The sequence below is a fragment of the Phalangium opilio genome, unplaced genomic scaffold, assembly GCF_054372755.1.
Source record: "Phalangium opilio isolate 3A_F unplaced genomic scaffold, DU_Popi_V2 ptg000031l_1, whole genome shotgun sequence".
Taxonomy (NCBI): domain Eukaryota; kingdom Metazoa; phylum Arthropoda; class Arachnida; order Opiliones; family Phalangiidae; genus Phalangium; species Phalangium opilio.
In genome coordinates, this window is record NW_028324158.1 from 6,748,881 (window position 1) to 6,757,923 (window position 9,043).

The 9,043-nt window shown below is 37.2% G+C and overlaps 2 protein-coding genes across 2 annotated transcripts; one reads left to right on the forward strand and one right to left on the reverse strand.

Annotated features, from left to right (window-relative positions):
- Nucleotides 1–706: 706 nt before the first annotated feature.
- RpL28 (ribosomal protein L28) lies at nucleotides 707–1,688 on the reverse strand. Its single transcript, XM_089869794.1, has 4 exons — nucleotides 1,557–1,688; nucleotides 1,231–1,324; nucleotides 1,036–1,159; nucleotides 707–964 (listed from the first exon to the last, which is right to left on the reverse strand). Exons 2-4 carry the CDS (start codon nucleotides 1,315–1,317, stop codon nucleotides 759–761), a joined length of 417 nt encoding a protein of 138 aa, XP_089725920.1. The 5' UTR covers nucleotides 1,318–1,324; nucleotides 1,557–1,688; the 3' UTR covers nucleotides 707–758.
- Reps (RALBP1 associated Eps domain containing) lies at nucleotides 1,689–8,246 on the forward strand. The gene is made up of 2 exons (XM_089869793.1): nucleotides 1,689–1,844; nucleotides 2,170–8,246. Exon 2 carries the CDS (start codon nucleotides 2,307–2,309, stop codon nucleotides 4,281–4,283), a length of 1,977 nt encoding a protein of 658 aa, XP_089725919.1. The 5' UTR covers nucleotides 1,689–1,844; nucleotides 2,170–2,306; the 3' UTR covers nucleotides 4,284–8,246.
- Nucleotides 8,247–9,043: the final 797 nt, after the last annotated feature.

The window sequence follows — 9,043 nt, forward strand, 5'->3', positions numbered from 1 at the left end:
AACTTTTTTCCCCTCATTTTCCAAATCCCCGACTTTTTCTCCCCGTTTTCCAAATCCCCGACTTTTTTCCCCCCATTTCCAAACCCAGACTTTTTTTCCCCCATTTTCCAAACCCCGACTTTTTGTCCCCCATTTTCCAAATCCCAGACTTTTTTTCCCCAATTTTCCAAATCTCCGACTTTTTTCCCCCAATTTTCCAAATCTCCTACTTTTTTTCCCCCATTTTCCAAATCCCCGACTTTTTTCCCCATTTTCCAAATCCCAGACTTTTTTCCCCCAATTTTCCAAATCCCCGACTTTTTTCCCCCAATTTTCCAAATCCCAGACTTTTTTTCCCCCATTTTCCAAATTTCTGACTTATTTCCCCCCTTTTCCAAACCCCGACTTATTTTCCAAATCTCCGACTTTTTTTCCCCCCCATTTTCCAAATCCCCGACTTTTTCCCCCCTTTTCCCAAATCCCCGAATTTTTCCCCCCCTTTTCCCAAATCCCTGACTTTCCCCCATTTTCCAAATCTCCTTTTTCCCCCATTTTCCCAAATCCCCGACTTTTTCCCCCATTTTCCCAAATCCCCGACTTTTTCCCCCATTTTCCCAAATCCCGACATTTTGTCCCCCTTTTCCCAAATCCCCGACTTTTTTCCCCCTTTTCCCAAATCCCTGACACATCTGTAAGAAGAATGTCATAAAAAAATATAGAAACAAAGTTTCACGGATGTTTTTTTTTTTATTAACATTGTTTATTACAAATTAATAAGTTTATTCTTTCTTTCTTGGACTGCTTTTCCTCTTAGAAACAAAGGGGCGTTGGCTTTTAAGAATAGCACTGGCTCTCCTCAAAGCCAACATCTTCAAATCACGTCTGTAACGATTGGCATTGATGAATTTCTTGATAGAAGTCATTGTTTTTCTTGATCCTTTAGTTAAAGATACAGTGACGATGTTCTTAGCTGGTTTTTGGTGCACTGTAAGGTTGAAAAATCACCGTGTTATTTCATTTCCAAAGGCCAGATTTTAAACTCCGATCAACACATACTGCGTCTTTTCTTATAGACAAGGTTTACACCCTTTCCACTGGGATGTGGGTTAACTGTTAACGCTTTCTTGTGAATGGTTCCACAGTAACGTCCAGAGTGGATGCTCTTAGGGTTCAAAGGATCCTTTAAAATGGAATTATTATCAATTTCATTATCATATTAGGGCAGGCAGTAACAGATTAAGTGAAACTTACGGTACTAAAGTGTTTGCCGATGTTCTTCTTTTTAACTAGGTAACCAGTACAGTTCCTGACAATCATCCATTGTAAATCAGCCGACATTTTAATGCTGATTAAATTAAATTAAATTAATTATCTCATTAGTAAATTAAACTAGCAATGTGCACGCCTGCTGCTACTACACAGTAGGCGCGGAATTTTAGGCTTAGCAAAAAGAATAGTTTGTTCTTGAAATTTACAAGATTTTAAGGCATATTTTAACATAAAATAATAATTTTCGGTTTGCTAACTATTATATTTAATTTCTCAATAATTTAATTATAATATTTAATAAAATTTACCTGTTTTTAAGGGTACCAAAGACGTACCACGTGGACTATCTGCGACGAGAAGAAAAATGGCCGCCAGTCTAGACAGGAACTCTATCTTGATCTATTTTTGGCCTATTTTTACAAAATCCTTATATCCTGCCACCTTTTGGAATTTTAATTTTTAAAAAAAATTTGTCGGAAGCCATTTCCGATTTTTGGTGGATCGCCGCTGTCGAGTTTCAGTTTCTAATTTATTTTGCAATTGTTTAGTGCAATTACGATGTTTGTTTAACTAGGTTTTATTGTATACACATATTGGTAAGTATTTTTCATAATATTATTGCAAGTTACAGTTAAATTATGATAAATTAGTGAACAGATTGTGAATTAGTTTAAGTTAAGCCTTTGTCTGTACGCCCTGTGCCTGGCTGTGTCTGTCTGTGTGTCACATTCACCATCACTATGGCACGGTGTCAGAGTAGAGTACCGAAATTACCCTGTGGTTTTAATGTTTACGCGTAAAGAAATTGAATTAAATAATAAATTAGGGTTATTGTTATGGATTATTTAAAAACTTATGGCTGTTTAATTAAATGATAATTCAGTTACCTTTATGTGTTAACTCAGGGTATTGTATTTTCAGCGGTAAAATTCTGAAAACGTTTATAAAAGATGCTTTTATGCATTGAATGCACATCTTTCTCAAGCCGTCAATTAATCAGAATTAACAATTAAAGAATTAACTTTCGTCATATAACTTTACTGTGAATAGTTTTGATAATGGAAGGTATTGGATTAACGTTAAAAGAATCGGAACAGTCATATTTTCAAGATCTCTTCAATCATTGCGATAAAGAAAACCAAGGTAAATTACAAGGGCCAAAAGTTGCTGAATTGTTCCGATCTTCGCAACTCCCAGCTGAGAAGTTAGACCAAATTGCGGAGTTATGCGGAGCGAAGAGATTGGGCCATTTTGGGAGGTCTCAATTCTATATTGCTCTAAAGTTAATAGCCGCTGCCCAAAATGGTTTGGTTTTAAAACCCGAAACTTTTAGTTCCGGTATAGACATTCCTTTACCTCGTTTTGGGTCAGGAGTTATGAGTTACGAAGTTACTCCCACAGCTCCTGTTGTGGCTGCTGACAGTGTTAATGGGTTGCACGTATCGGTAGCTAGTGTAGCCAAACCTAATTTAAACAATGCAGCGAGCAACAATAGCCAAGAGATAAATTTGCAACCACACATAACCCAAATTCAGTATCAAGCCTTGGTAGGCCAAATTGGTGAGACAGATTCGCAAAATTCCTCTCCTTGCGAAAGAGGCAGTCCCAAAGATCGAAAATGGATGTCTTTTCACCAAGAAGATCCTAATGGAGAATCGGCCCATTCGGATCACGATCATCTCTTAGGAAATGAGGAAGGAGAAAGTAGCGAACGTCATTCTAGTGATGATGAAACGGAAATATGGACAATTAATAATGAACAAGAGGTTTACTATACGGAACAATTTAGTAAAATGCAACCCGACTTAACCAAGAAAATAACCGGGTCGGTTGCCAAAGATTTTTTTGAGAAATCAAAGTTGCCTGTACACGAACTCTCCAAAATCTGGCAACTCTCTGATATTGATAAAGATGGTGCCTTGAGTTTAGCGGAATTTTGCACGGCCATGCATTTAGTAGTTTTGCGTAGAAATAACATTGGCTTACCAGAAACTTTACCCCCGTCTCTTATACCAGTCATTCCCAAAGTCGCCCCACCAACCGCCCCTTTGGTTCCAACTGGCGATTTACTTTTTCAACCTACACCAAAAACCTCTAAACCTACTTCCCCGACTGAACAACTTTCTCCTCAAAACAAAGAATGGACTAAATTCCAAGAGTCACCAACTAGTACCGTCTCTTCACCGGGTTCCAAACCGGTCAATTTTGATTTTTCCGCCGCCTCTGTTGAACAAGATCCTCAGATTCTACACCCAGTTCCTTTACGTTTAACACCGGATTTCCAACCTCATCATGATGATGACAAGAAAGATAATTGCGCCTTCGATTCGGCGCCTTTTTCACAAACTCATTCCACAAACACGACGGCGACGACTGTCTCGCATCCACCACTTACGACGCAATCTAGCGGAAATTTCAACAATTCGAGCAACGTGGGGATCGCTTCGGTACTTCAAGGGCCCAAGAAGGAACCTCCTCCGCCTCCTCCTCCTCGACCAAAGAGAAATCATACTAGAAGTTCTTCGTTAGATTTAAATAGGATAGGAAAAAGCGAGCAGTTTTCTTCTACTCACTCCGGAATTCCCCCCGCTGTGCCACCACGCATATCACCTAGCGCGGCGGGAGCTTTCGAAGTTTATCGCAAACCATGCGCCTCTTCTAATGTTAAAGCCACTTCGTCTTTGAGTCTCGATTTTGACGTTAACATGGGAGGAGGGGCGTCTATCCTAACTAACGATCAACATCCCGCTAGAAGTATCGCCCTAGTTAGAGACGAAGCGGCCATTTTAAGCGGAGATGCAACGACGGAATTGGAACACGAAAAGAAGAGGTATTCTTCGGCGCCGTCAGTCACCAGCGCCACTAGCACTCTTCACGAGAAACGGGAGCTTCAAGTAGTAATTCGTATGCAGAAGGAACGGAATTCGCAGCTAAATCGTATGAACAGCGAGCTTGATCAGGAACTATCGGAGATTATGGCCGAAAGAATCGCCCTAGAGATTCAATTAGAGCATATGAAAAATTCCACTTCTTAGGATATATATTACGGATAGAAGAATGAAAATGTTTGTAAAATGAAGGATTTAACCCGTTAATTTTTCTACTATGCTTAAAATACAGTCAAAGGTTTGTGAGTTATTTTGAAAATGGAAAAAAGATAAAAAAAAAATAAACCCGAGAAAATTATCGAGCACTCCCAACAAACCAAGATCTGCTAAAAAAAAATAAATTAATTAATGAATTGAAGTCAGATTATAAACAGGTAGGACCGGAAATGTTTTTTTTTATTATTATCTTAACTTATATTTATCCTAGGCAGGCGCTTAACAAATTGTGTAGAAAATTTACTAAACATATACCACGCCAATATAAGTCCACAGCGTAAACCCCCTATTCTCTACCATAGTGGAAAAAAAAATTATATAATAATAATACTATAAAGACACTAATTAATAATCTAACGAGAAATAATTAAAGATATATACCTTTCAAAACCTTAAATATCAAATCAATCCGTGTTAATCGTTAGAATTTTTCAGGCGTGTTTAGAGAATAGGGAATCTACAAAGTGGGTGCAACAACTAGATCAAATAATAATAATAGTTATTATAGGTAGTTAACTAAACTTAATTAAAAATCAAAGTGTACCGAAATATTTTTCAAATTCTATTATTTTTATGGTGCAAGTTTCTGTTTGAATCTTCTACAGATACGCAAATTTTAATTATAGGGACACGGCAGTAAGTGATAGACCCCTCCTACAAAACGTCAGATCTCCGCTTACCCAATCATCTTTATTCCCCCATTAACCCTCTACTAAATAAAATCCACCACCATGTAGATGTTTATGGGTGGAGCCGTCTGAAGCCCCGCCCCTATTCTATTGCCGTTTCCCTATTTGTACCAAAATATCTACCTAAGTAGGGAAACGGCAGTGAATGATAGACCCCATCTACAAAACGTCAGATCCGCTTACTAAATCATCTTTACTCCCCAATTGGCTTTCTACTAAATAAAATCCACCGTGTAGATGTTTATGGGTGGAGTCGTCTGAAGCCACGCCCTTATTGCCGTTTCCCCATTTGCATTAATAGGGACACGGCAGTAAATGATAGACAGCTCCTACAAAACGTCAGGCCTCTGCTTACCCAATCATCTCTATTCCCCCATTAGCCCTCTGCTAAATAAAATCTACAACCATGTAGATGTTTATGGGTGGAGCTGTCTGAAGCCCCGCCCCTATTGCTGTTGCCCTATATCTAAACTATACCCATTTGCAGTCTTTGAATGGTCCAAACATCCCTAAACTAGATCGTTATAAAAAAAGCTACCCCCCCCCCTTTCCGCAATACTTTTGACCACTTCAAATACTGACACTCGGGTATGGCAATAATAGACCTTGACCATTTATTGCTGTTTCCCTATTTGTTCTAAAATATCTAAACTATACCCATTTGCAGTCTTTGAATGGTCCAAAACATCCCAAAACTAGATCGTTTTAAAAAGCTCCCTCCCCCCGCTTCCGCAATACTTTTGACCACATCTTATACTGACACTCGGGTATCGCAATTATGAGACCCTGACCGTTCCCCTATTAGTACTAAAGTATCTAAACTATACCCATTTGCAGTCTTGGAATGGTCCAAACATCCCAAAACTAGATCGTTTTAAAAATCTCCCCCCCCCCCTTCCGCAATACTTTCGTTCGATCACTTCTAATACTGACACTCGGGTATATGGCAATTATGAGACCCTGACCGTTCCCCTATTAGTACTAAAATATCTAAACTATACCCATTTGCAGTCTTGGAATGGTCCAAACATCCCAAAACTAGTTCGTTTTAGAAAAAGCTACCCCCCCCCCTTCTGCAATACTTTTGACCACTTCTAATACTGACACTCGGGTATATGGCAATTATGAGACCCTGACCGTTCCCCTATTAGTACTAAAATATCTAAACTATACCCATTTGCAGTCTTGGAATGGTCCAAACATCCCAAAACTAGATCGTTTTAAAAATCTCCCCCCCCCCCTTCCGCAATACTTTTGACCACATCTTATACTGACACTCGGGTATCGCAATTATGAGACCCTGACCGTTCCCCTATTAGTACTAAAGTATCTAAACTATACCCATTTGCAGTCTTGGAATGGTCCAAACATCCCAAAACTAGATCGTTTTAAAAATCTCCCCCCCCCCCTTCCGCAATACTTTTGACCACATCTTATACTGACACTCGGGTATCGCAATTATGAGACCCTGACCGTTCCCCTATTAGTACTAAAGTATCTAAACTATACCCATTTGCAGTCTTGGAATGGTCCAAACATCCCAAAACTAGATCGTTTTAAAAATCTCCCCCCCCCCCTTCCGCAATACTTTCGTTCGATCACTTCTAATACTGACACTCGGGTATGGCAATAATGAGACCCTGACCATTTATAGCAGCTGCCCTAACCAAATTTTAATTTATTTATTATTTCTCCCATGTGTTTTGAGAATAAGAAAAACACACTCGAAGAAATGTTAAAAATGGTCTCCCCCCCCCTTACGTAACAATAAATATTTAAATTATTTCCATGATTTTCGTGCTAATTTTCCAAATCCCAAAATACTCGCTAAATCAATCTGAACCCAATATATATATATATATCTATATATAAAACATATATTTAAAACTGATACAAATCTATAGGTGGTCCACTTTTACAAATATTCTAAATTAAATTAGTATAAAAAGAAATTGCCAATAACTTTATTTAATAATGAAAAAAGAATTTTCTCTATTTTGTAAAAAATGGACTTCATGCCTAATGGGGTTGACATAATGAAGAGAAGACTAAAAAAAACAAACACTTGTTGTAGTTATTGAAATGAAATGTTTAAATAGACTAAATGATTAAGGGAAAAAGATAAATTTAGTATGATACATTATAGTATGTTAATTATGTTACGTCACCTGGTTTTTTTATTGTACCTAATACGTATGGGCAAAGGGACCCCCCAAAATTGTGCCCTCTTGGGGAGGGAGTTATCTTTTTTGAAAAATACCGTATTTCAAGATGGTGACGTCAGCTTTAATGACGCAATAAGGATAAAGAACGGAGTTAACTGAAATATTTTTTAAAAAAATGTCCATTCGTTAATACGCCCATTTTAAAGGAAAGAAACAATTCAGGTAAAATAACATTATGCCTTAAAAGGACTGTCTTTTTCTAAATATAAAAGGAATTTAAATTAAAATAAATGATCTCTTATTACAATATGATAATTAGCGTTTAATTAGTCTTAAAAATAATCTAGGACTACTGCGCCAACCGCCATTGCTTTAGTTGCATCTGATGCTAAGTCTAATCGCTTACGCGCGTGATCGAGTGGGCTATTCAATACCTTACCCTTCCCTCTCTCATTCTGTGAAATAATTCAACCAATCCCTTTAGGGGTGGCTATCAGACGTCACTAAAGCAATGGCGGCGCGGTAGTCCTTGATTGTTTTTAAGACTAATTAAATGTTAATTATTATTTTGTAAAAAGATATCATTTATTAATTTTTTTTAATATTTTATTCCTTTTATATTTAGATAAAGGCCGTTCTTTTAAGGTATAATGTTATGTTAGCTAAACTTTTTCTTTAATTATAAATATTCGGGTTAGCACGTGGTATTGTTCTAGCACGATGGTTGGTCAAGCATTTGTTTATTTACAAATCAGAATGAAGGACTTACTCCGTTCTTAATCATTGGAAATATCGGCCACAAATTTGAACTGGTTGTGACATTATTTAAAAGGTGTCAGCCTTCTCAAGGGGGACAAGTTGGGAGGTTTCTTTTATTTTGTTAATTTGAACAGCGCGTAAACTAAAAGAAAAGAAAAAACTACCCTAAATTAGCGCTAAAATAATAATTTTGTTCCGCCTGTGAAAAAGCCATATTTCTCTGTATGACATTACGTGTCATTAAAACCATGAATAATTATGTAATAGAAGTTTAAAACAAATGTGTCTCTGTTGATATCTGGGAACACTGAAAATAATAAGGTTCGTATACGCAGTTTTCAGACTAGGAGGATTGATACCATTTACACCAGGAGAACTGGCTACTTGGAGGACAAAGTGCAGAACTTACCAAGTAGCCTGGGCTCCTGGTGTAAATGGTATCAAACGGTCCTGCTAGTCTGAAAAGTGAAAACTTTTGTGTAGTCTTTGCGTGGTATGGAAAACTTCTGAAAGTTAGACTTAAAACATTTTCGTTAACTTTTAAGCTTTAACTCCATGAAAAGTTAAGATTTTTGCGCGATAGTAGAATTATATCTCGGTCTTCCTAAATTTTTATGTTTTCCAAGCCACTAACTACCAGAGTTTCGTCAAAGTCACCCTTTCCTTGTGGGGTGGAAGTTGGAACAGTTGTTTCCGGAGTTTTACATAAATTTCTTATTGTTTCCTAAATTTTAGTCCAGAGCTGTGCTAATTAGCTGACAACTAATTGAATTAGAATTAGCAATTAGGGAAATATTTATGAACTAATTAATTAGCCAATTAGCAATTAGACATAGAAACTAATTCAATTCAATTAGAAATTAGGCATTTATTTATCAGACTAATTAATTAGAATTACTAATTTCTAATTAATTACTTGTCTAATTGAGGTAAAAAAGAGACCATAAGTAAACATAAAAGTTTAAAAGTGCCCATGGATTTAGTACTTTGGTAATGCAAAGTTTAATGTTTTAATGTCATTGAAAAACGGGTACGGAAGCCATGAATTATTCTCGAAAAATGAGACAAGCCTCGAGCC

Bases quoted from the DNA above. Each gene is read 5' to 3' on its own strand.
- RpL28 (XM_089869794.1), bottom strand. From the start codon at position 1,317: ATGTCGGCTGATTTACAATGGATGATTGTCAGGAACTGTACTGGTTAC. The intron at 1,160-1,230 runs GTAAGTTTCACT...TCCATTTTAAAG, and splicing joins TCGGCAAACACTTTAGTACC to GATCCTTTGAACCCTAAGAG. The intron at 965-1,035 runs GTATGTGTTGAT...TCAACCTTACAG, and splicing joins TGTCTATAAGAAAAGACGCA to TGCACCAAAAACCAGCTAAG.
- Reps (XM_089869793.1), top strand. From the start codon at position 2,307: ATGGAAGGTATTGGATTAACGTTAAAAGAATCGGAACAGTCATATTTT.